The sequence below is a fragment of the Bombus fervidus genome, chromosome 5 (genome assembly GCF_041682495.2).
Source record: "Bombus fervidus isolate BK054 chromosome 5, iyBomFerv1, whole genome shotgun sequence".
NCBI lineage: Eukaryota > Metazoa > Arthropoda > Insecta > Hymenoptera > Apidae > Bombus > Bombus fervidus.
Genome location: NC_091521.1, coordinates 2,080,226 through 2,108,024, shown reverse-complemented (window position 1 = coordinate 2,108,024; position 27,799 = coordinate 2,080,226). Strand labels below are relative to the sequence as shown.

At 36.8% G+C, this 27,799-nt stretch overlaps 2 protein-coding genes across 3 annotated transcripts in view; one reads left to right on the top strand and one right to left on the bottom strand.

Moving 5' to 3' along the window:
• The first annotated feature begins 59 nt into the window (after nt 1–59).
• Nucleotides 60–3,642, top strand: LOC139987374 (ATP-dependent RNA helicase DHX30). The gene is made up of 10 exons (XM_072003549.1): nt 60–87; nt 199–584; nt 661–842; nt 911–1,894; nt 1,974–2,315; nt 2,436–2,650; nt 2,728–2,932; nt 3,012–3,201; nt 3,266–3,351; nt 3,421–3,642. The coding sequence occupies exons 1-10, from the start codon at nt 60–62 to the stop codon at nt 3,614–3,616; spliced, it is 2,814 nt and encodes a 937-aa protein (XP_071859650.1). The 3' UTR covers nt 3,617–3,642.
• A 2,082-nt stretch (nt 3,643–5,724) lies between these two features.
• LOC139987661 (uncharacterized) overlaps nt 5,725–27,799 on the bottom strand; it is a 67,432-nt gene continuing 45,357 nt past the window's right edge. The window contains exons 2-10 of one of the 2 annotated variants that reach the window (XM_072004157.1): nt 26,411–26,537; nt 25,224–25,394; nt 12,550–12,663; nt 12,272–12,405; nt 10,972–11,122; nt 9,912–10,243; nt 9,245–9,463; nt 9,026–9,128; nt 5,725–8,914 (exon numbers count right to left, since the gene is read on the bottom strand). In XM_072004157.1, coding sequence (XP_071860258.1) covers nt 6,375–8,914; nt 9,026–9,128; nt 9,245–9,463; nt 9,912–10,243; nt 10,972–11,122; nt 12,272–12,405; nt 12,550–12,663; nt 25,224–25,394; nt 26,411–26,522 — 3,876 coding nt within the window. In that variant the 5' untranslated portion in view covers nt 26,523–26,537 and the 3' untranslated portion in view covers nt 5,725–6,374. Of the gene's footprint in view, nt 8,915–9,025; nt 9,129–9,244; nt 9,464–9,911; nt 10,244–10,967; nt 11,123–12,271; nt 12,406–12,549; nt 12,664–25,223; nt 25,395–26,410; nt 26,538–27,799 lie in introns of those variants that run through there. The other variant, XM_072004158.1, reaches the window with a different exon arrangement.

Sequence of the window (27,799 nt, the reverse complement as noted above, 5' to 3'; positions counted from 1 at the left end):
AACAACAAAATTATCATAATAGGAACAGGAAGAACAAGATACAAATACATCAAATTTTAATGATTTTGCAACTAGGAAAACAAGTAAGTATGGTAAAATAATACCAATTTCCTCTAATTAATGAATAATATACAAATGTATATTGTACAGATATTATATAAAATTAAGTTTCACTAATATTTTCATTTCAAATTTCAGGGCTTGAACAAATTCATCCACATCCTAAACAAGATCTTGATTTAATCTATAGAACTGTATGCACTGAATTCAATAAGTTATGTATATCATTTACATATTCAGTAATACAAGGGAATATTAATAAAACGAAATGTACCATTGATGTCACATGGCCTTATGAAGCATCTTTTTGCAATATAGCATCAAACAAAAAGAAAGCTGCACATAATGCAGCATTAATGTGTTTAGATTGGCTATATATGAATGAAAAAGTTAAAAATTTGAAACCTATATTATATGATTATAAAAGTATAAACAGTTTTTCTAAATCTCAACAATCTGTTAATATTAATCTTCCACCAGAGTTCGCAAGTAAAATACAATCTTTGATTGATACTTTTAATAATGTAAGGTTTATAAGTAACAGAAATGTTTGTTTAATATTTACAAATATCTTAATCTATTTATTATGATTATTTGTAGGAAGTAAAATCTATAATAACAATACCATGTGCTACTGAACTTAATGAAGACAATTTGAAAAAAGAATTGGGAGATAATCTTCCATTAGATGATGATTTTGCTAAAATGCATACTAGTCATTCAGTAAGGAATGTAGAAATAAGAAGATATGAAGATATAGATTTGCCTATTATTAATTATAAGTATGTATTTATATATCTATATATAACATTTGTTATCAAGTTATTTATTGCTTAAAAACTTCTTTCAGGGAAAAAATACTTAATGCTTTAGAAAATAACCAGGTTTTGATAATTAAAGGAGACACTGGTTGTGGCAAAAGTACCCAAGTTCCACAGTTCATACTGGATGAATATATAAAACAAAATAAAACACATGAATGTAATATAGTTGTGTCAGAACCTCGTAGAATATCAACTGTTTCCTTGACTGAACGTGTTGCGTCTGAAAGGGGTGAAAAAATAGGCAATAGAATAGGTTATCATGTACGTTTTGATAATAAAATGCCAAGAACAAGTGGCTCAATTTTATATTGCACAACTGGCATACTCTTGCAAAAATTAAAACATAATCCTACATTAAAAGGAGTATCACACATAATTATAGATGAAGCTCATGAAAGAAGTCTACAAATAGATATGTTGCTAATGTTATTTAAAGATATGTTGGAACGCAATACACATGTAAAACTTATAGTTATGTCTGCATGTATAAACGCAGATATATTTCAACAATACTTTTCCGCCACAGTTATTGATATCCCTGGAAAATTACATCATGTAAAAATGCATTTCTTGGATGATATTGATTTCTTAAATAAGAACTCATTAGATCAGAATACTCCTATGAAAATACAAATTCCTTTTGATGACATAGTACATCTAATACAATGGATTATTAAAAATAAACCACCTGGAGCTATTTTATGTTTTCTCCCAGGTTGGCAAGAAATTAAGGACTTATATAACATGCTTCAATATAAAATTAATAATTTATTAATATTACCACTTCATTCTAAACTATCAAATGATGACCAGAAAAAGATTTTTAAAGAAGTTCCTGATAATATTACAAAGATTATTTTAGCTACAGATATAGCTGAAACTGGTATTACCATCCAAGATATGAGATATGTTATAGATACTGCTGTTAAGAGAGAAGTAAGATGGAATGAACAGAAGTTTTTATCCAGTTTAGGTTTTAGTCGAATATCACAAGCCAATATTTGTCAGAGGTAATTTTTATTTTATGCAACGTTGTGATTTTATTTTCAAAGAAAGAAAAGATTAAAATATATATTTATTAATATTTAGGAAAGGAAGAGCTGGACGTGTAAAATTTGGTGAAAGTTATCACTTAATTACTAAACAACAATTTAATGAATTAGATTTATATCCGAAACCGGAGATATTAAAAATTCCATTGGAAGAAGCAATTATTATTAGTAAAACATTATCTGATAAGAAAGCATTGGATTTCTTTAATAATATGATTGATCCACCTGATAATAATTCAATAATTTCTGCTGTAAATAATTTGGAAATTTCTGGCTTTCTCGATAAGGATGAAAATCTTACAAGTTTGGGCGAACGTGTTTCGCATATTTCGTTGCATCCGAAATTAAGTAAAGCAATAGTGCTTTCCTGTGTTTTGCAGTACGTAAAAATTTACATTGTTGCTAGAAGATATCCTTATTTTTCCATATATTTTATACTACATATTTATGTTTATATTTTTAAATAGTTCTTGTTATATATTTTAGTTTATTTTTTTAGATGTTTTAATCCTGTGTTATCATTATTCACTGCATTTTCTCTTTTTGGTGGACCTAATGTTTCGTTAGAGGAAAAATCAAGTTCCTGTAGAATTTTTAAAGAAAAAAAGTTGGAATTTCATGAAACAAGTGATCATATTGGTATGTTAGAATATTTTTATCATATGAAGCACAGTGATCAAATTGAGTTTAAAAAAATCTCTAAAGTGATGCAAAGTAAGTCTTATATATATATATATATATATGAGGAAAAATAATATTTAATATTAGGAATAACTATTGTTTATTCGTAGAGCTGTTTTTGACACATGTAAATGAACTTGTAAACAGTGCAATGGTTTCAGAGACATCTAATTTTGAATATTTGAATGCATATTCTGATAATAATGAATTGATTCGAGCAATCTTATTTGCTGCTACGAATCATTTGATAAAAAGAAATGCTTATGGATATAAAAACGGATGTTTCACAAACAGGGCAAACATATTAATGACTGAGTTAATATATTTTTTGAAAATACACATAATTATAATATACAAGAAAGAGCTAAAATTTATATAGTTTCCTGCTTTTTAGGGCTAACAAAGTCGTTAAAATTAAAAATGAGAGTGTAAATTACAATAGAAAAACATGGCCAAGTGAGCTTTTGATTTACATCAATAAGATGGAGTTTGTTGAAAGAAGTTCTTCTGTAGTTCTTGATACTAGTATGATATCACCATTATCGGTTCTATTATTCAGTGAAGCTGATGTTGAATGTGAAAAGGTATGTTTTTGAATATAACCGTTAATATATGTTTATACAATGCTAAATGCTATTTTTTTTACAGATACAAAACAATGCTTCCACCGAAGAAGAACAAATTTGTATTAGGATAAATAATATAAAAAATTTAAATTTGTTGTGTAAATCCGAGTTCGTATTTCTACCTATATTTTTTACATGACCAACTTGTCTTTTATTTTATACATTGTCTTTTTTCAGAATCGCGGACATGCTATTACAACTTCGAAGTATGTTGTGGGGTTTTGTGCACTTTATAATTAAATATGAAGGTAAAAACCAAGATAAGCTACAGTTAGTTCAACCATTTAGAGACAATTTAATGGTTTTAATTTCCAAACTGTTGACGGAATCGTCACGACATATTGATAATACATCAGATGCAAACAAAAATTAAAAAATAAAAAATTAGAAAAATTTAAAGAACGAACATTTTTGTGACACCGTATCACAGAATCTTTAATTCTATGTTAATATATAGAAATAAAAAAAACAAAACAATGGTTCATTTGTGAATTTGTATATATTATCTACTTATAAGTGAGTTATAAATAAATACATATAGTGATAATAATAATATGGTGATAATGTTGTTCATTTTCTACTTGACATTTTTGTACACGTATAAACATAAATTTCTGCATGTGTGTTCTGTAGATCACAGTATAATCTTCGTTTTACAATAATTAATCTATAGTTATGTAAAAATTCAATAGAATTTGTATTTTATAAAATTTCATATAAACATGTCGATATATTATTCTTTAGTAGCCTAATATTTAATACTTACAATACTTACATCCTGTTTCGCTAAAATCCTGAAACCCTGCCAACACCATGTTCCCCGAATTTATGGGAGAGAATATTAAGAATTAGATTCTCAATCCCAAAGTTATTCACGTTAGATTTTAATTACTAATCGCATATACAATATTTGTAACTTCGCCGTCAATACAGTACAAGATATTTGTGATTGTCAAAGCTACTTTCATTAACGTAGCATTAATTTTTAATGAATTATGCTTATACTGATTGTTAGTTTATCTACATATATTTTTTTGTGATATCAGTCAGAAAACTGATTACGATTTACGTTGAAAATTGCCTTTTACGTATGCAATTTAGTTTTATTGAGAACGCTTTAGCTTCGGCTTAGAAGTAGCCGTTGAAAACATTTGATGTAATCGATTAAGTCGCAAATCTATGTAAGTACGTTTATATGTTAAATAAAACATTCCATATATATGGATTATAATAGTTATATATATATATATATTATATATAAAAATATTTTATATATATATATATATATAACTATTAAAATAATATAATAATATAAAATATATTACATATAGCACTGCTATATTGTTACATTATAAACATTCAATATATTAAAATCTATTTTATATACATCTGGCAGGTACATTGAAGCGTGCGCTTCTGATATGAAAAAGATTACTCTATTACGAGAGGCGAGGCGCGACGATTCTTATTAATATTTTTAAACTCTAACATATAACAATCATTATTATTTGTTTTGTTTCTATTTGTTTAACAATTATTTTTTATCCTAGCGTATAAATATATAAAACTATAATAAATTAATAGAATAACGAAAGTACATATATATTAGGATGTAACATACTATAAATACAAAATACATAAATAGGAAATATGTAAAAATCTATTTCGATAATAACAAATACAGTTAACTTTATATTTCGTGATAAATGCCATTATTAAACAAAGCGTAATATTTTGTAACAATGAAGTCAACAATGAGCACCAAATTAAATAAAATAACCATTAATTAAATAAAATGTGAAACATCGGTAAGTAGTCGAGGTCTCCTTTGACGAATATATAAAATGCTGTTATAATCTCTTTTATTTCATGACTACCATGAAAGATAACAATAACAAGTGTATTAATAACATTGATAAAGTAATGTATTAAATTCAAGATTGAATAACTACATGGTGGTGTGAAAACAAAACAACTTTTACGTTGCTTATAGAATTTCCTACTTGTGCGTGTTGTGATCAATTCTTTATATGTCATTTGATATAAAAATTTGTTTTAGGAAATTACTATCACATCGACTAGCAATTATAAGTTGTAGTATTACAATATTCTAGTAAGAATATCAGTAATCTGTTTAATTATTTATCTATTATATCTTTACCACATAATATTGCACTTCCGGCCACTTCACTATCAAGTATAAAATACGATGGCAATTTCTACGTATCGTCGGCCACAATTCCTTTTTCCTTTTCTAAACTAATTATATATATAATTATATATATAAATATATTATTTATATATATATAAATATATTATTTACATATATATAAATATATTATATATATATTTATATAGATTTCCTTCTTGTTGGTAGAATATAAGGGATACGATTAAATAAATCTTCCCTTAAATTTAGTAACCCTTTTTATAACATATGATATAAGTATATCAAGAGTCGGTAAACTAGTAAATGCGAAGTAACTTACTTTCAGATTTACTCAGACTTAATATCAGTAATTAAACTGTACATTTACCCGTTCAGCGAACTTTCAAACGCGTCTGTCACGTTTTATCAATTAAGTAAAAAGGAATTTACGCATAGTTATCCTTATATTAAGAAAACCAGTTCATTAAACGAAAATAGTAAAAAATCGGTAAAAGATAATTCTATAAATTCAAGAAACTTCTGCTTATGTTTCTACTTAAAATCTAGGACTATCTGTAAAAGATACAATGTAATGTGCAAAAGTAATGAAAGTACTGGCCCTTAAACGCATTATTAAACAATACTAATTGTGTCTTTTGTGAGAAGGTTTGTGAATTGCCACTATTGTGAAAATATCTATCAACGTAGATAGATGGCAATTTAATTTTGATTTTTACTCATTCTGAACGTATTTAGTACTGTATTTCCAAGTCATTTCATTCATTTTACTATATAGTCTTTGAAAAAGAAGAAGAAAAAAAAACAATACGTAAAAGATTCTACAATTACCATCACAATCATCAATTGCAACCTCTAAACAGGTACAATAATTATACTACAATCTATGCTAATCAATTCTTTGCTATACGATATCGAAATAACAGAAAAACAATACAACTTTACTCATCAGACAGCTTTACGATTAAATTGGCTCTCTAGTTCCACACGGCGGAAGAACCGTGATGAAACTCTCAGTCTCGCTATCGCTGGTGCTAAAGTTTGCCCTCTCTAAAACACCGTTCTCGTTCCTGGTACAAAACGGTTGAAGGTACGTGTGCTTCGCTCCAATTTCCACGCCTGAGAGTCTGCGGAAATTTCCAAAGAAGACACTGTCCGTTCCAACGCTTTCGGCGCCGCTTTCGCTTGCACCATCACAGACAGATTCTGTCTCGTCGGTTTCCGAAACGCTGCTCACCTCGTGTTTCAGTAGCTGTTTGTGCGAGCCATTGCTGTCTGTGCTGCTTAAGTATCCGCTATCTTCTACTTTCATTCGTGGCTGCTGATAACCGGATAAATGACTCGTAGAATTGCTGGTCGATTCGCAGTTTCTGGAAGGTTTTGTCAGATGCTTTTTGTAAGTTTGAGGTTCGCTGTTTCTCCTCTGGTTATCCTGTTTATGATACTGATCAAACAACTTCTTTTTATCTTTATAACTACGAGGATTGCTCCATGACGCAGAAACATTGGACTTTGACTTGCCTCGCGTGCAATTGCTTCTGATTTGGTCTTCCAATTGGTGTCTGCATCTTGTCATCGATTCCTCGGGCGATTGAGACTTGCAGGAGTAAGAACAATCAGTGGTCCCTACGTGGGTGTGTTCAAGCAGGACAGGAGCACCGTTGCTGGTCGTAGGGTCACCCGCTTCGGCAGGACTCCTGTCCCAGCAGTTTTTTGACAGAGAATTTGATGGTAATTTCGCGTCCTTCACACGGCGCGGAGGTTTCGGATGCTGATAGATGTCCTCCATAGGTGGTAACGGTACCACGTCAGGTTGGTTGCTCGGTTGTCGTTGCCTCTTCAACTGTCTGGTCTCTGGCGTTAAATACTTACACTTCTTCCAGGACATAGAGTCATCCAAATGGCCATTTAGCGATTTGGTGCTGTTAGACAAGTCTCTGGGACACGACCTCAGTCTAGCTTCGTAGATTTCTCGAAGACTACCGTAGCCACGTTGCAAACATGAGCCATTTTTCGACGAGTCTTGATCGCGAAAACTGCCTTTGCTTTTGAGGAGGATTTGAGCAGGTCTTTCCAGAGAGTCCACATAGATCTCATCAGGAACGTCCTTTTCGTAGTTTACGTCGTCGTTGATCTTCAATTTCATCGGTTTCCTATCCAACGTGTCTGGCTCGTATTCAGATTCATCCTGCTTGACGTAGTTCTTCGGCGAATCTTGAACCTTGATAGTTAAATGACCTGGATTCTCGGGTTCGTATTGAATTTCTGGCCCAGAATCGTCGCTACAGGCTGGACTATCATAACCGTCGTTCACGTACACTTCGCTAACAAGCGAGTAACTTTCCGATTTTTGCGAAGAAATTAGCTCGGGTAGGCTATTGTAATAGCTTCTTTCGAGGATATCCTTGTTCAGTTTATTCGGTACCATCATTTCACCGGTCCTAGTGTTAATCACAGCGTTTTGCATCGTCAGTTCCTCGTCCATTGGTAGAGCGGTGGATAAAGCTGGACTCGATTGATCGGTCGATTCTGGTGAAGTAGACGACTTTCTGCTAGATTTCGACCGTTCTAAACTATCCACCTCATAATCCGTGATGTTGCCTGATCTCGAATGATGTTCTAGTACCTTTGCATCGACCATTTCGCGGATCACGGCATCCATTATACGTTTTGCCGTATTTTTAGCACCTGGAAGCTCATTGATCATATCCGGTAGCTCCTTTTTCGATCGCGTTGTATTTTCATTGAATTTATTCGCTTGTTTCCCAAGTGAATTCTCCTTGACAGTCATTCTCTCTTCCATTTTATTATCTTCGTCCTTAGAGACTACAACTCTCTCCTCTTCAGCTTCTGTTTTCTCCACCGTCTCTTCCTCCAACGTTGCGTTCTCTTCCATCTGTTTAATGAACGAATTTTCGATGGCATTCCTCACTCTGGCATTAATGACATCGTTGCCATTACTGGCCGAACAATCCTCGTTCCTCGACGAATAATAGTTCGATTCCTCGAACATCGACTTGGTCGAACGTTTTGAAACGCTATGCCGATCGCCTGTCTCCAGGATTTCGCTTCTTGCAACGTTTTGGAACGTTTTCAGCATCGGTGGATTATCCTTCCACGAAGAAAGGAGTTTTCCTGTTAAACCTTTCACGTCCGTGTCGAATTCTCGTTTAGCCAGCTCTTTTAAATACTCCAAGTTCTTGTTGAAGGTTTTAGTATTTTCCTGAAGCGCTTTCCGGGCTTCCTCCGCGTCTCGCCAACGTCGTTGAGGCGTTGATCTGACGTCCTCCAACCATGCGCGAACTTTACTCTCACCTGGATTCGTTTGATCAGATTCCGGAAGCGCGGGTGTGTCCCTGAACGAGTTTGTGCAACCTGGGCATCCGGTGCATCGTTGAGACTTCCGTGACTTCGTAATAGAACTCTGAGCCGAATTCGAAGCTGATTGTTGCTGATTTTTCGTGGTGTCGCAGTGCTCTGTGTTCATTTCTTCTTCCGGTATACCTGAATCGTGGATAGAAGAAATATTGAATATTTTGAATTAGTTGAGAATCGTTTTCTGTCACTTTCCTTGGTCGTTAAGTTAAAATAGAGAAAAAGAAACTGTCAACTAACCGACGAGAGTAGGAACGAATCTCTTTGCGGCCATTTTGTGCTTCGCGATAGAGATAACTTCCCGAATTTTGAGAAGGAATTCGATGGCTGCTGGAGGGGGCGCCTAGAAAGATGCCCGGCTGTCTTTAAATTATCTCGCAGTTATCAAAATATAGGAAATAGTTTTTCACCAGAGAATCTATTTCATCTCGTATCTACGGGAGTTATGGGAAAGCTTACAAGCAACAATTGTCTGTCGAAATAAGCGGGGTTGAAGTACAGTTTTCTTCTCTGAGCCCCGGGTAACACCGGCACATCCTGTTGATGCGGATTATCTGCAGTTTCCACGACTCGTACATCCTCTTCTGGCAGTCTTTCACCTAGAATCGATCCAGTTCCAAAGCAACCCTCAGATTGTTCCATGTAAATGCAGTGGGGATGAACAATAGCCGAAGTAATCTGTTTGTACATAGAAGATGATTTTCACGCTCCAAAACTTCTTTGAATTGATTTAAAATAAAAATTAAGACTGCAGGAGAAGAACACGTTAAGTCACATTTCCTATCTTTTTTCAGGGAAACAGTTATAAGATATTCGGTATATCAATTTTATGTTATCAAAATTGCCTTTTATGTGGGTTTGGAGATAAACACGTGTTTTTACCATTCTTTTTCAAAGTATTTTTTGTTTTCATAACCATATAACACATCGACGATTCACTAATTATTTGAAAGCTATTTGAAAGATCTCTGCGTTCAACAAGTTGTCGTTACTTTCAACTATGTCATTATTAAAAGCCTTTTGATTAATTAAGAAACGATATTGAAATTAGGAAATCAAGACATGTGTTTACGATGTTTTTTCTTGCGATTTTCAGATAGAATACTTTAAAGGTAGCTTCACCAACATTTTCAAATCCCTGTTCACCGTCGCTCGGTGGCAGATCATCGCCAAGATCGCTCTCCGTTAAGCCGCTGTTAGTATCGCTCTCGAAGTGTCTCGAAGCAGCGAGCAAAGGATTGTTCTTCACCAATCCACTAACTTCTCGGCCAGGAGTCAAGCTTATTTCCGGCTCCTCGATGATTTTCCTCCTAGTCTTTTTGCTATGAAGATACAAGGACACGCTCGCAACATAGATCAAGGCAAGGATCACGGACGAAAGACCGATGGCCGTGTATTCCGTGGCGGAAAGACCTTGTGAGAGTTGTGTCGTCGAAGAGAACATCACTTCTCGAACGTCTGCAGAGAGACAAAAAGAAAGGAGCACAGTTTTAGAATGTACCGTGATAAATTTTTTTTAACATTTACAATTATATTGCTGGTGAATCTCTTCAAATCCAATACATTGACGATATTCACTTCTAATCGAGTTATATATTATACGATATATATAATATATAATATAAAGACATAATATATAGGATGTTTCTTGTAGCCTCGCGTATGCACGTTGTGCACGGGACCTTTAATCTCGCCCGAGCTTCGTTTAAGACGCGTACGCCTCTACAAACGCACAACTATAACCAGAAATGCGCCACAGTGATATCGACAGATTTTTGCAAATATCTCGGAAACCAAGCGAAACCGAAGGTTATATGTATAGGAGAAAATTGTTCAAAATGTTGATTTTTATATAACATATTCAGAAATCATCGAAATCGTAGAGAGCGGTTCTACGAGTTCACTGCATTAATTGTTTGTAATCAAACGTTATAAATAATATTAAAACGATATTTATCGTAATATGTAATATAGAATAATATTATAAAATAATATCTAACATACGATTAAAATATTAATTATTAGGCTATTGGTGGTGGACGATAACTTAGGTAAAGAGAATAATTGCGTGCTATATCAAGGCAGAAATCATTACTTTCTCCGCATTTCTATGTTCCGCAACTGAAATTTCCATTTTTATGAAAGAATTTATTTTCATTCGATCACGGGATATGTTGAATACCGACTACTTTTAGACGGTGAACCAGCGACCCTGAAAGCCACGCACGGGGTGAAGACGCCGGGAAGCTTCGACTTCGGCGAGGCGTCTCTGCAGACGAGTTTGGCCGTCACTACTCGACCCTCAGCTGCCGCTCTTAGTCCCGTTTCACCTATCCACTGAAACAAAATCGTACGAATTAAATTATTCTGTTAAAAGCAGAGGAGTTCAATACCGAAGGAAATTCTTTTTTTTTTTAAGAAGAAGAAGCAACACGCAAAAGGGCAAGCAATAAATGAATAAGGAAATACATCGAAGCAAGTCTTTTTCTTTTTGTCCCGTTTATATTTTTATGGGGAAGAATCGAACGGAAAGTGCACGAATTTCACCTAACAGTACCGTATATATCGTTGTCCACGTCTTCGGTTCCTCCGGTGCATGAAATTTTAACGTCACGTTTACATTCCGCTGTGGAACGTTTCTGTGAGCGGCTGCCTTCCAGGTTCCTTATTAACCTTACATTAAAGGTTTTACAAGTTTCCAGAAGAAACACTGGACGCCTGTCCTTCGTTCATTTGACTCGGACAGACCGAGGGACGTTCATTTGCCGGTCGGTCGCGAAATTGCGGCACTTGGGTGTGCGCAGCTGTATTTTATTCAATCGCGAAAGCTTGATACTACTAAAAAGCTGCTGTATATAAAAATGCATTTTTTGCATCACAACGCGACAAAAAAGAACGTTGATCGTCGAGTATTTAAAACAAGACACTCTATTCTTTACGTTAAAAATTATTCTTCAGTCTTAAGGCTTTCGATATTATCAGTGTCGTAAAAGCTAATGTTTCGTTCGTCAGTGTAATTCTCTTAAAATTGTAAAATGCTTAGATGTTCTACGCATTGGAATTACCATCGTTGCAAATTTTTCTGCATTCGTGCGAGATTGAAAGCTACAAAAATATAAAGAACACGTATAACGTATAAAAATATATAAAATATCCAACATAGGCTACACGTTATAATTTTTAACAGCAAAGCAAAAGAATACTCTAACATTTTCAATTTTTGCTCGATATATTTCAATCATTTTCTTTCTTTAAGCCAAAATATTTATTGTATTACATAATTTCTACAAGTGGTGTAACTACATAGAGACTTGTTTCACTCGCTAATTATCATGATGAGCCGTGATATTTTACGTATTTCTGGCTATTATGCATATTCTGTATAATTTTGCACCTTTAAATTTCCTTCAAAAGCCGACGAATATCAGCCGACTGCTTATTATTATATCGCCAGCTGACACTGATCACTTATTTTATGTAACTAACCTGAAGGAACGTTCTTCCTTCGTCACGAAACAGCCTGAAGGGTGGCTCGGTGTCCGAAAGGTTTCTCAATTCTGACCATCCTGCGCGTCCTAATTGCTGAGCTCCGGTTATACCACACACTGGCGTGCTCACACCTTTGATCGTATAAAAAATTAGTGCTCTCAACGTCGGAGACATTGATCGACTGATAACAACAGAATTACAGAGAGTATGTGTAACGTTCGAGATGATTTTGAGAGTGTAAAATTTCACAATATCCTCCGATTGATTTAACTTACCTTCAAATCGAATTTCTGCATGGGGGTATATTATTTGGCCACGTTGAGGTAAAAACACGTACGGCACCCTTTCGATTTGGCCCGTGTTACTGACGAAACCAGCCACGTTACACTCTGCAAGCATTCAATTATTCAAATGAATTACTCGTCTTCTATATTTTGTCTACGATATAAAAATCATGGACAAGAAACAGAGGACGATAAGTACAGTTTTCTCGATTTTATGATTTTATTTTTACTTTGCGATTAAAGAGCAGCATTTTAATATACCATGATTCCGAACGAAGACAATTTCTCGTTGGTATCTCGTACCTCGTACCTGTAGATGAATTCACAATTTTACAGAATGGTTCTATAGCTATGAAGTATAGCGTATATTTCTTTTCAATCAGGATATCAATTACATCTTATGGCTCCGATCGATACTCCGATACGGACGAAAGAACGAATAGAATTATAAAACAGAATTAGGCAAATCGGAGAATAAGAATTTTACGACTTATTCCGAGGTATAATAGCAAAATATATTTATCGTTTGAAATTTGATGATATTCCGTTGACGGTTTTCTCTAATCCCAAGCGATCTCTCAGAGATATCACACCTATCGACATAGCACGAACGAAGGTGTTCTTGCCGCGCAAGTTAACGTTTTCTCGTGACTGGCAATTTCGTGCGTATGCACGAAAGCACGGTTTGCAGTTTTCAGTCACGTATCGGCCACGGTCATCTGAACGCGGTGCAATTATACAGTTCGCTCGAAAATTTGGCATGCTCCGCACGAAGGCGCAATGGACAGAGCGCTTCCTTTGATCGGGAAATGTACAAAGGACCACGTATGTTTGTATTCTGTCGAGAAGGTCGACACTCTTGCACTGAAGCTCGTGAGATGGTCGATCTTTTTGGAGAAAATTGGTCGGGCGCGGTTATGTTATTTCGTTGACGCGTTTATTTCCTGCAAAGTTAAGTTCTTAAAAAAGAAAAAAAAAATAAAAAAAGAATCTTCATCGAGGTAACAGTTAGAAGAAACCAGGTACAAGCAACGTAACGTATCCGTAAATATGTTAATTAACTACTGGTTGTCTCAAATTTTGATATATTCTCTTTGAAGGGCTATTTAATCGGTTGTAAAAAAGGTCTCCTCGTATCATGAAATCGTCGAGGAGCGAATTCCAAGACCGAAGATTCTTAACGTGGCATGATCCGTGTCGAATGTTACGATACCTTACAAAATACGTTGTTTAATTTGTAATTAACAGTTACGAGGTTTCTGTTGGAAAGAAGAAACCGCTCGTTAAAATGTTAATGATTCCGTCGATGGCGAGCGAATTGTCATCGCGAGTAATCTGGTACCTAATAAAACCGGTCTTAGAACGTTTCAGTTAATCCTTTTGCACAATAATGCAAATAAACGGCTATTATCAAATACATATCGTACATCGATATTGAACGGTTTTTACCTTTCAGTTCTTGTCTTCGAAGAAACCTTTAATACTAATATCGTTAATAGAGCGTTCTTTACGAGGATTATTTATCGATACGTTGTTCGTAGAAATAGAGTAAACGGAGAGGGAGAGAAGGAGCCGATAAACTCGTGCGAGCCGACACGGCTGCAAATTGCGGCGAAGACGGTACCGGTTCCTTAACGAGAGAATGTCATACGATAATATTTTGCCGTTTATCAAGATTTAAGTGTTTGACGTATCTACTGTGCGGTTCGCTGGTATTCCTGAAAATCAGTGGAACTAGTTATTCCGGAAAATGCCGTTTCTCGCGGAATTGTTTAAAGGGCGGTTATAAAAGAAGCACACGATATCAAAAATGTGTTACTTTCATGTACAGCTTTAGAATCCAGTGTGTCGTCAATCGATCTCACGTTACCAAAATTGTCCTTTTCTTTGGATTTGGAGTTAAACGCTTCTTCATACTCTTCGACATTTTTTAAAATATCTTATTTTTAAGTGTATCATATTTTAGAAGATATGAAATTAGCGCTTATCATAACACTTTGACTGCCATGCCGAAATCACATGTTTCGCTCAGGACGCCACGGGAGTATTTTTATTATTCAAAGCATATAATGGCAAAATAATAATAAATTGATGATGTAAGATCGTTTATCTTATTGGTCGTCACGGGTAACCACCGTGGCGCCTTGCTAACAGTTGATAACGACATATTATAACAAGGCTTCGTTTATTTCAACAAACCATTCGCATTCGTTATTTCGTCGTAAGCAAAACGTGCAGAATATATTGTTGAAACACTTAGAAGATATTAGTAAACAGTATTTGCTCATTCTATATATAATAGTAAGGTATATGCACACTTCTAACTTCAATTATATGATTATAACGCAGCATTTACGATTATTTTCTAAGGTGTGTTTATAGTAATATTCGTAGATTACCCCTCAAAGATATGGATGCAAACACAGTGCACCGTTAGATGCAAAGTTCGTTCTCATTTTTTTTTTATTGATGTTATAATGAAAATGTTTAATTGTTCAATGGGGCACTTTTTATTTCAAAGTATCCTCTATTTATCGCTTATATTTGCCCTAACTGTCAATTTTCATACAATTTTTACGATTGTAAGAAGTTCAAGCGCTCCGGTCATCAATGACCACCGTAGCATCACAGGAGAAACCGTGGCCGGTTATATATGACCAACGTGACAATTAAAGTGTTAACGAGCCAATGAACGTATCATTGGTCTGTACAAAAATAACGAACATATATTCCATTGGTTTTCGTAAAAGTAATTGCAAGAAGAACGATGCTTCTTTTGCCGCGTATTGAGCCGCGTTGACTACGTTTGAGTCGTGCCGCGAATCATGCACGACTACCTAATCTACCGATCTATACAATAGAGTGTTCTCGACGAGTCTAGATCTTCGGTAGGTTGTCGAATAGGCCTGGTCACGTTTAGTAGGGCATCATTGTTCTGTAAGGAGAAAGCCAAAGGGAGAGTCTCGTAGATCTTTCGGTGACTTTCCTGGTCGGATACGCAGATTCGTACAATGTGACACGTGTGCGCCAAAAGAGAAAATGCCATGTGCCTGGTGGCGCATATTCACCGATCCGAGGTCCCGACCCTGACCGCCTAGATTTATCTTAGCGTTCTACTAATTACTCGATCCGCCTTATGCTAGCTGCATCGTTCGTAGAAGTAGAACTCTCTTTCAATTTTTTAACGCTGGAAACCGTGTCCGCACAATTGGCATTTTATTTTCACTTCGCGCGTGTTTGCGTGTACCATTATCGAAGCTTTACCGTGAAATTTCTAGACGAGAAAAAAGATGGTCGTGGCGTTATTACCAGAGATACGCGTATCCTTTTGTACGTTTTTCTCATGGACATGCGAAGAAGAATTGCATTAAGGTTAATATTCGGACAGGTACAGGTACATTCCTAATGGTCGCGGAGAATTCGCACGAAAGTGCATATGGTTGGGAACAACGAGAAATTTGCGGTCGATTAGGGCTACCAACGAGAAGCTGTTTTTACTGACAGCGGCTAACACTCGGCTCCTAATACGGAATCACGATCGCTAGACGTAAATTGCGGTTGGTGTTCCTAATGGTTTCGCTCTCCGCGCGGTTCCAATGGAAATTTCAATGGAGACTTGGTAAGTCCATTTACCTAACGTAATCGTTGCCGACGAGTGCTCGAATAATTCTATTAGACGAAACCTTTTGGCTTCTCAAAGCTCTTGCACCTTATATTTATCTTACTTTCACTTTTTCACGACTAGTATCCTGACTGAGATAATTTTACTACGAAATACCTACGTAACTAATATCTAGTTTTTCGAAAACCAAACAATCATTATTAACGAAGTAATTTTTAATTCCTAGTATCCTGCCGAAGGGTTTCTCTTATCGTTAAGTTTTTCAATATAATATTAGGTTGTCGTATTAATAAATTTCGTTTAACCGTAGCATATCTTGAAGCGAACATTTCTAGTCAAAGTAAAAAACGTTTAGATCGGTACATCTTTTTGCGATTTTATCAGTTTCTTGTCGGATATATTGGTTCTGTATGGAATATAAAAACGTAGTATTTTTGCTGTTTTCCTCAATGGAGGTACTCTTATTATATCCATAAAGGAAAGTGGTTCGTAAATCATGTTTCAGCACGATGCACTTTGCAAGAAATAGAACGGGGATATTTTAAGAGCGAAGAGAATAATCAGACTGAAGCTTTGAAAAAATGGAACAATCAAATGAACAAAACGAGCTCGTTGGAAACTGACGTTTATTATGCAATAATCCATAGCTACACTAAATATTCTAGCTTACAAATGTAGAGAATAGTTGAGTATTTAAATACTCCAATGATCTTTGCGAAATGTATGGTTGCGATAAATATCGTGACTATTATATGCACTTAAAGTTTTGTTTCAAATTGTATCAATATAATAGCTGTGTCTCATTAAACAATGAAATTTCAAAACATTTTATATGATGCGCGTAATATAGTTGTAAAAAGTTCTCCTAAGTGTTTCGAACATTTTCGTGAGTCACTATACGTAATTGCCATAGCCATCTCTTCTAAACTCCCATAGCTACGTAGCTTTTATTAGTATCCCAAGATTATCTACTAGCTAATAAAAAAAATTCTGTCACGTTGATTTTCATTTACTATACGCATTTCGTAACTATGTAATTCGAAGCATTGGGTCGATTTTTTCGAATCGGTGCGCCGCCCCTCCATCGTTGAAAATCGTGAACTACGGAACCGTCTTCTCACTTTCATCAAGGGGCCTCGAGGAATGGATCTCTCATTCAGGTTTTCTCGGTCGACGCGATTCACCGGTGTGTATCTCGTTAAAAGTGGCCGTTCAACGACACGATTTACGATAATCGATGCCGGCGAGCAATTAACGCCGGCAGCTCTCTTCTTCGGTGTCCTCGTTTGCTCGTAGGAGGACGCTGGCCCGGCTACTTGTGCCTTCTACGATCGACCAGCGGATAAAGAGCCGTTGATTAACGATCAGCAAGCTCGACCCCGGGAAGTGAGCGAACGGGACGATACTCGCCGATGAACCTTGACCTTCGTCGAACCACGACCAATCCTCGAAATCGATCTTCCTGCTTTTTCACTCCGCGAACCACAGGCTCTGGTAGATAAAGTCACTTTGGAATTGGTATGGTGAAATTATGGCCACTCGGTTTCGATGAATACCAATACCAAAGCTGGTACAGCTTTGTGGTAAATTCCGTCGTTCGATTCTCCTTTGATGGTTTAACACGAAGAATGCCTGATATGAATGAACGTCTGCACGTGATTTATTAATGTTCACGGAGAGGGAAGGCGCTGCAAAGACGGTAGAAATAGAGAAACTCTGCATAAGCTCGTTTAAAAATGTAGGAATTAGTAAACAGCGAACAAATTACGATGAATTTACTTAACTTGACCGTGGCTCTTAGGTGACTTAGTATAAACGTGACTCGGACACTGAGTGTGTGTACAGATGAAATAATTATGGATAATCAGAATGGCTGAGGATTATAATTATCTACGATAACTATATACTGCCTATTAAGAGAAGATTTGCAGTCTGTGATTCTCTTTCTACTTTAAGAAGCGTTAAGGACTCGCGTATTGTTTGACTTCGATGGCAAAAATTATCCACCGTAACTGAAATAAATTAACACGACTGTTGCTGAGGAAAAAGTACTCTTTTCTTACAGTTTTCAAATCCCTAATTCGTAGGGTGAACAGAAATTCTTGCGAAGAAGAAACAATTCTTATTTTGAAATCTCTTGAACGATATAACGAAGGAGACTTTTGGCTTCCACCGACTATTGCCGACTTTACGCTATTATGATCGTGGTTTCGACTCGAAATCGTGTGTACATACTGGCATTTACCAGTCGCGGAGCCGTGAAGATGGTTTTATCGAGGTGGACAAGTCAAAGGAGGAAGAGATATTGTTCCTTGCGGTACTTTTGATCAACCTACGGTTGCACCGTGTGTTCTCTTGGCGTGTACACTTCGCCGTAACTATACAACCGCGAATCTGTTATTTATCGGTTGCATAGGACACACGAACGGTCTTGCAAAACGGCAAGAGACACGTTTGACACGACCGGTTGACCCTGACGACGCCGACATCGAACCATTGGCTTGTGCTCAGCTTTTTTAATTACCGGCTACCACGAGTTACGCGTCAGCCTCTGTTAAAAAACAGATACGTACCTATTACTACGTCCGTTTAAAACGTTTCTCGCGTACACTTTAAACCGCGATAGGTATACAGGCGCGTACGATATCTATCCATAAATTATGCCGACTATTATGAAGAAGAAATCGCAATTTTCTGTCAGATGCCTCAGTTAAACACACTGCTTGGGATTCTCTCGATGAATCACCGTTTCCTGCATATCTGAATTTTCTTCTTTAAATCGCGAAGCAGATCCGATGTTCAAAGATTCCAATCGAATCGTCGAAGCGGTATTTCGTTGACTAATGCGCGAGTGGATCTCGACGTGACAGATCGAGCGATGAGAAGCGGATTTCGCATGAAATTTGAAATATCTTCTGGCCTGGTGAAATATGTCTTCTGTTTTCGCAAAGCGGGTAAACCTGGCGCTGTTTCTTCGACGCCGCGGGAAATCGGCGAAAATTAATGACAAGAAAACTGTGAAATTCACGAGAACGATGTATCGCGACGATGACACGGCCCCAAGACGCAGAAACACTCGTCCATCCTGACGACATGATTAATTCCCCGACATGGTTCCTCCGGACAGTCCTCGAGGACACCTTAATGCGATAATCCGCGTACCGAGGTACTGTTAACACGGTTGGATACGTGTCGTATACTTCGACAAGCAAGTTCGTCAGGTTTTTAGACACGTGAAATCGACGAGGGATGCCATTCCGAGAGATGCCAACGTCGCGAGAATATAAGGTATTACTGCGTAGATTCGGCCAGTCAAGAGCTTCTGGATGTATCAATGTTCAAGCCTCGCAGCCAAGTGCGTCCTAACTAACACAATATGTTGAGGTTGACTGATAAAGGAACGAGTGGATGAATTTGTAATAGAAAACTATATTGAAATAAGTATATGTATAAGTGTATGCTGACCCAGATCCTCACTCTTACAGTGTTACAATACAATAGGAAGAAGAATATGATAGGGGGCACGTTCATATATTTATAACAAAGGACATTTCCAAAAGGTTAACCTTGGTGTGTAGCTCTAGCTGAAGGCTACAAGAAACAGCAATAGAAATAGCTCTTATGTTTCTAGACCTTGTAACCTAAAACAAAATTTATATTCAGGGACACAATAATGTGAACCTCTTCTTATTTTGAGTTTTTTCACTAAATTCTATTCTCTTCGTAACAGCGGTCTCCAGGTCACGAATATACAAAAGAGAAAGGTGTAGAGTTTTTCTTGAAGTAATTACTTCAACACGATATTTGCAAGAAGAATGCTTTTATGACATGACGTTTATGAAAGATGTGCTAAAATAAGAGCTTGCCAAAATATATATTTGTTAAACGTTTCCGTACGGAACAGGAGAGTTGATATGCTTTCGAGCGTCGACGAATTAGAGTTAAAGCATTGATGGAGATTGAGAATACAGCGAAGGAAAACAGTATTGGCGATACAGTGGAGAAAATATAAAAAGTTTTACGACGTTTTAATCGTGATTTAACAATCTAAAAGTTATCTAAAAAGTAGGCAATCTAAGTTTTAGTTCGACTAGATGATTCGAATAACGGATATCCGTGTAGAATGTGTGATTTTAATTCTTCACTAATTAACATCGTTTGCATATCGTTAGAATTCCATTTACAGACGAACATAGAAAAAATTTGCGATGATGGTTTATTTTATCGAGATTAGATTATTTTATCGTAATAGTAATCTCGCGACATCAATTTAGCATCGAAGACTATCCAGTTACAAGAAGCGATTACGTTCTGTGCTTGTTGTAATTGAAACGGGTTGTGCCAAAAAATAAAGCGAAAATTTTTATGACCGTCCACGTTATATCGTACCGCGATCTTCGACTTTGTTTCCTGCTTCATTTTAAGTAGTTTACGAGCGTAATAAACCTGTATCGAGTATAATTGGACGAGGAAGACGAAGACGATGGATAAATATCTATCTTCGTAAATGGGTTTCTTTATCCGAAGACAAACTATTTTACTGCAAATGAATATTACGAAACTTATCGATTCACCGTAGAGATTGCATTGGTCTTTTTGACTGAATATTAAATAATATGAAGATGAAAGTGCGATTAACAGTCCGTCGATGCATGAAATGATTAAGAAGTTAATAAACGCAATGCGTTCCAAGTGTTTATCATCGATCGAATATCGTAAGGAACATAGCTTGGTTAAGAATCCCTTACCAATTTTGTCGGGAAACTTGTTTCACGTGGTTGCCTCAACGCAGAACACGAGAAATGGACGAACGTGCGGAACAACGCGAGGAATGAAAATTATAGCCCAACCATCGGTGAGATAATTCCTTGGAGCTCTACACGTGTACAACTCATAAGATTATTGCAATTAATATTAAGATCGCATGAATAGCAAAGGAATACCAGTCGTTTTATGGTTTATTGGTCTTGGAGAGATTAAGGTCACGATTGTGACGCTAGAAACAATGGTACACTTACTCAACCAATTGAATTTGAATCCTCATTAAACGGCTAGATATATGTTAGCTTGGCCTCAAATAAAAACTAGCAGTTCGTTGCCTTCTATTGAAATTTGCGTCTAAGCTATAATTAATTCGTGCAAATGGTAATGGGATCGGAGAACTCTGTGCACAATAATGTTACTTCGTTTGTCATATGCGTCTACGAAGTAGCCTGATGGAAAATAAGTTGTGCATAATACGTGTGCACATGAAATATTAGGATCGCATGGTTACATTATTGCTGGTTTGGTAAGCTCGAGGGGTTCGGTCATAAGGTGAAACTTGCATGCGACCTTCTGTCGCGGTCTCGAGGTCATAAAGTAAACTACTCATTGTCCAGGATAACTATACTATTCGGAGTAATGAATTTCAAATTTGATAGCTTTCTTTACTTTTCGCGCGTGTAAAATATTGTGTGTAAAAAAAATTGGATCGATACCTAAACGACATCTGAGAATTTCTTTAATTCGTTTCGAATTCGTAACTATATAGATAGATAATATTTTGTAAATATATGGAGATTATGAAGATTAAGATTATAACAAGTATTTAAAAGATGTGACGCGTATTAGCTAAATGCACGGCAAGGAACAGTGACATCCGTGCAGACGGAAGGAAATTACAATGCTCAGGAACAGAATTATTTTGCTGCAACGTGCGTCGAATGTAAAGCGCGATACACAAAGAATACTGACACCTGAACAAAATTACTGTATATAATAACGTCTGTGTGCGTACACATGTACTGTTATAACGTGTATATACAAGATGTATGTCACACCTGCTTTTTGTGGTAATTTTATTAATCACGTTGAAAGGTATCAAATTTTCATTGCCATTCAAACACGAATGGTAACATGTCTTTTAAAATCTGAATAGAACTTGGAGATTCTAGGAATTAGCAGGTTATTCTCAAGCTTGATGACTTTATTACTTGTATTTTTTTCGTACCGTCCTTTGTCTTTCCACGTATTCTTTTTTTCCTTAAAATTCCTTTCATTCACGTCTTTGTGTTTCCCTTTTATTTCTGCCACAACTCCTCTCCTTATGAGGTCTTTTTTAGTTATTGTAACCTCTTGTTCTCGGTTTCTCAGATTTTCACTGCCAGATTTTTTTTCCTTCGTCCTTCGTACACGCGATGCGCGCTAATCATCGCGGATGCTGTATCATCTGAACTTTTTGATACGAAGCAGTGAACTTTAATGAGATACCGTGCAACGGGCACGGTCCTTACGTGGGTCGGCAATCGTGAAGGTATTCCATTACTATTCATAGCTTACGATCACTAGGCAAGATATTCGGCGACGAATCACGACTTCTCGACTAGCGAATACCTAGTTATCGGATTCATTCGTACTTTTATGCATGCAGTGCATGCCTATTTTAAATTCCTCCTTTTAATTAAGTATATCTTATAATAACCGAAGAATAAAATCATCGTCTAAACTTACTAGGTTTATACATTCGATGGAATGTTCCTTCTTTTTGCGTAAAAAAAGTAAATTACAAGTGTGTTGGATGTTTCTTTAAAAATGCATAAATTTTACGACCTTTTTAAACATGAAAAATAGTATCTTTAAAATTTGAATAGTTTAATATCGATAATTAGACCGCTGATGTTTATGTAAATTTACATGTTTACGAATACACCCAGTAAAACGAAATCTAAATAGAAATTCGTTTTATCGTTCAACTGTTATAATGTTTATTTTACTTTGGATATTCTATATATCTTTGTACATATTCTGTAAATGTTTGCTTATTTAAATTTCCCATAAACGCGTAAACATTGTTAGTGCATTTATATAATTAATGAGAGAATTTTTATGAAAAGTTTAACGATTAGTACAAGTTTTAGAAAAGTAGGTTTCGTAGGTAGCAATAATTTAGCCGATACCATCATACGAGTGAATAATGGCGCCGCAATTTTTCTCGCGCTTTCGTATCCTGTGCGCGCATCGAAGTCTCCGGTTGGCAGCGTTACAATGTAGCGATTTCGTACTGTCTTGTCGCGATTCTGGCGAGCCTAGAAAATCGAGATCGATGAGGACCGTTGCTATAGCTCTCTAAAGGTCGTAGAGATTTCATCGGATGATACACTGAATATATTACATCTCACTCTTTTTTTCTCTTTGCTTGAGATTAAAGAAATGTAAATCCTAGCGAGATTGCTGTGATCGAAAATTTAGTTTTATGTCACTGCTTTAAACAATTTTTTTTCTTTGAGCCTTTTAATTTTTCGACACGTAGAAACAGAAATTCTCCTCTGATTCATTTTAACGCTACAATATTTTCTTTTTTACCGTTACATCTTCATCGTGTCAATATTCACATTTGCTGACGTATATTGTAGTTATTCATAATCGTACATGCTTTTACATTTAAGTTGGTAGTCCGCATCTTTGTGGACAAGATTCGATAAAGATAATATTCAAGGTGACGTGTAACGAGGTTTTAAGTATAGTGCATTATACAGTTGCTGGGCGATCGAACACGTTGAAATCAGAAATACAAGGTGTGTGGTTAACCGCTATGAGAGCAAATTCCTCATTAATTTCCCTCTGAAACACGGGCCACACGTAAAACATTTTAAATTGCAAATTAACCCAATTAGTCAGGTCAACTACCCTTTGATTACATCGACGTAACTATACGTTTCACGGTGCCGCGTCATGCGGATCGAATATTCCAAGTACGATAACGAGATTATCTGTTAGTTTCGCCATTCCTCGTGCAGCAGCTTCAATTTTCATTCGCCCTTGAACAATCTGACTTTTTTTAAAAAGCAATCTCGTTTTCCTTGTTTCAGCAAACAACGTGTACCATTGAAATTGTAGCGTGTTGCACGCGTGCAGTTGTTTGCTGCAGCGGCGAAGTCATGCAGAAATACGTGGTCCGAGAACCATTTGCATGAACAGCTAGGGCAATCATTTCTGATGACACGGTTCAATTGAAAACGGTACGTGCATGCAACTGCTCGATCGCGGAACAGGAGAAGACACAGCTGAATAGAATTACGAAGAGGACAGGTACAAACAGGGAAACGAAACGCAGGAGTGTCTCGACGATGAAACAAATTATTACCAACAGATTGAATTATAAGACTTGTAACATTTCTCTAAGCGCGTTATATCTTCGTGGCGCAAATTTGAACTATACTTCTCCATCTATTTACATAATATCCTTTATAAAATATCTACCGTAAAAGTTGTAACTCGCAGGTTCTATGCATTCTATGTATGCAAATAGAGAATCCGGTTGCTCGCAGGTTCAAGGGTTAAGACAATGATACTTGAAATAGTATCGCGCGTCAGAGAAAAATCTTCCACTTCGGCTAAACCGCGTTTCAGCGCTTGTTTGTCCGGTGTAAGATCGTTAAACAGTCAGATAGACTGTTTGTTTTACGCGAATGGCAGGCATTTGCAATCGGTTACCAAAATGCAACTTGCTCGTATTTAATTATAATAAAAGGGATTATGCGTATTAAAAACCGAAATTCGAGAAGATACAACCAGAAATCGAGGTGAAATTCCGTTTGACAGTTATACATTTATGTTAATTTACATGTAGCGTGTTTCTGAAATCGTCGCCATTTGGAAACGGTACTTTCAGGATCGTTTTCTCGGCACTGCAAAGGAAGACGCGGCTTTGCGCCGTCTGGAAGGGATAAATATCGCAGGATTCGTCATCGATCGAGTACCAAAGGACCTTTGAAACGCGATTCGGCCGACCGCAGCAGAAATGGACCATCGCGAAACGTACACGTGTGTGGTACCGTTGGGTGCACTCGATTCTTACGGATAATCATACGGGCGGGAAATCGACAATGTTCTGACACGCATTATCGAAAGGATGCTGCACATTCAGTCGGATTATTTCCAGCCTGAAGGTTTCATATTGGACTCGACCGACTCGAATTGCGAGTAAAGCATCGACGTGTATACGGAGTTGATTGCGTTCATTAGAAAATAACCATACGGCACGAGGATTAAAGCGGCTTACCGTGAATATCATTCACGCAGATGTGAAGATCCTCCCGGAAGGTAGGGAGGCCGTGGTTGCACTGACAGGTGCAGGTGTTGTTGGGAGGAACGAGTCCTGCGGTCGAAGGACTACGTGTGTAAGGGCTGGCTGTTCCGCTGCTAAGCACCGTGCAAGCCTCCGTGCAGGAACCTGAACAATCGTGTTTGTAACTTTTAATTTTTAATCTGCGAGTAAATACTCGTTCCTTTTTTATATTACCATGTTTTGTGGTCTATAGTTACAAGAGAAAGAGTGAGAGAGAGAGAGAGAGAGAGAGAGAGAGAGAGAGAGAGAGAGAGAGAGAGAGATGTAAAAGAGGAAAATGTGCATAGCTCGTAACTAATTGAGTTTGCAATGTACTACAGTAAGATGCAACAAAGTTCCTATCGCAGATCACATTTTGTCACTTAGGTAATAACATAATATTCCTCTATTAAATGCGATAATCGTCTGGAGTTTGATTTTTTCAACTCGAGTATCTTTTAGTTAACAAATGCTTCGAAATCAACTTACGTAGACACGAAAGTTACGTGAGAAGGAATATAGGTTTAGGATGAACTGAGAATGTTGGGAATACATTATTAATCTTGAACGTACGGTATTGTGGAAAAATGTTAGATTATTTACATTATTGGCTTTAGCGTGGCATATAAATATACTTCTATCTCATCGTCCTCGAGATTTCGGTTCTTTCGGAGTGATCTTTCGGGAAAGCAGGAAGAACACCACGTAACTGTACTTTTACGCGCTATTACTTAAGTAGTAATGATCACAGATAAATTTCCACGGGGGAGAACTTCATCCGTGGTCGTACGGACGGAGCACGACATATAATCTGGCCAGCTGAAATACAGCTGTCAAATCGTTACATTGTAATTTCATGGCTAATCTGTTACGAGCTTTTTTCCCTAGTGCCCCTTGTGCTTCACGGTCCCGCGCGAAACGTGCACGTTCCTCTTTTCCGTTGTTTTTAATATCAAATCCCGTACGATTTCTCCAACCCTGCAAATCACGGTTACGCAATTTACGGTTTCGCTCTTCCGTGAACAAGTATCGTGGCTTTATTCGAAACGTCACCAAGCCCTCAACTTCCATTTCTGATTATTCGAGTCAAGAGGATAAGAATAAGAAAAAGCATTTGTAATTGTATTTAATGTTCGGCTTACCTTCCAACGTGAAAATGTCTCCATCGGAGTGCCTGATGACCGAAAGCTCTTGACAACGAACAATCTCGAGAACGTTCAAGCAGCCCGCGAGGACGAGGACTAGAAGAAGCATCTTCTCCTCTGCATTCTGAAACAAAGTGGAGCGAATTACTGTAACCTTTTTTCCAAGCTAAACGTCCATGAGGAAGAACGACGAAGGAACGTCTGTTGTTTGCCTTCGGTCAAGAATAAATCAACCAGTTTTTTCTTTCATTTTTCCTTCATTCTAAAACATTTTCGTGTTTCCATAGTTCCTTATTCTGTATTTCCATACCTGTATTTATGACTATTCAAAATGCATTCTACAAAGATAGATTTATCACGAGATAAATTTCGTTTACGTCTTTTATTTATCATCTTTTTGCTACTATGTTTTACTTGACCGAGACATTCAGTAGCATTTAAATACGAACTCTCGTGCGACTTTGATGTCTACGATGCTTTACAACCATATGCAAAATTATTGTCAGTATTATCACGTCTTTATCCTTAGGAAATCGAGGCAGACGATTGAAACACGAAGATGTGAGAAGGAATCACGAGTGAGGAAAATGAGAAATTGATTTTTCATCGTTGTTAGGAGAATCGTTCGGGGCCAAACTTCCGCTCGAGCATGGACTATGGCGGTTAGTAAAAAACGATGAGAGAGTTTTGGTGAACCTCTGATTGGAAGGTATTCCAGCCGCTTCTTTCGCGTTTCCCATCGTCTGAACTTATCTCACGCGTGCCATCGGCTCGATTGTGCATAACGTGGGCACACGTTGCGTTGATGTTGATGCGCTGCTCGCGACATGCATCGAACGTGTAATTTATGCCTGTTTCGTGCGCCCGTAGTTTACCGTAAACGCGCGTATGCCGGGATACGACTCCAGCTTGTAGGAAGATTTTTCTTTGGCATTTTTTTCCCAGCACGGAAGCAACATGCCTCGCTGGACAAGATGCTAAGAACGGTAATTTCGCGTTCGAGAAGTCTCGCCATACGAATACTATTATGTCAGAATGGAACAGCGATGCTTTCGTAATGAATCTGCAATGAAAGACACCGATGCGTCATCTGAATGTAAAAGTGGAAACGTTGGTGGGCAGGTTACTGGAAAGAGATAGAAGGAACGATTAAACGAGTATTTAACGAGTCTTCCGACTTAATTTTCTATATTTAGTACGAGTAACGTCATTGTGATTCTTTTGTGCTCCAACTTCCGTTTATATCGAGCCAAAAACGTCTTTGTACAATGTAGCGGATCTTAAATTTGTCACAGACGATCACGAGCGATATTTTGTCGCAACCAAACCGTCGACAGCGGATGATTTAAAGACGCGAGGAATATTCTGCTAAATCTCTTTATTGAG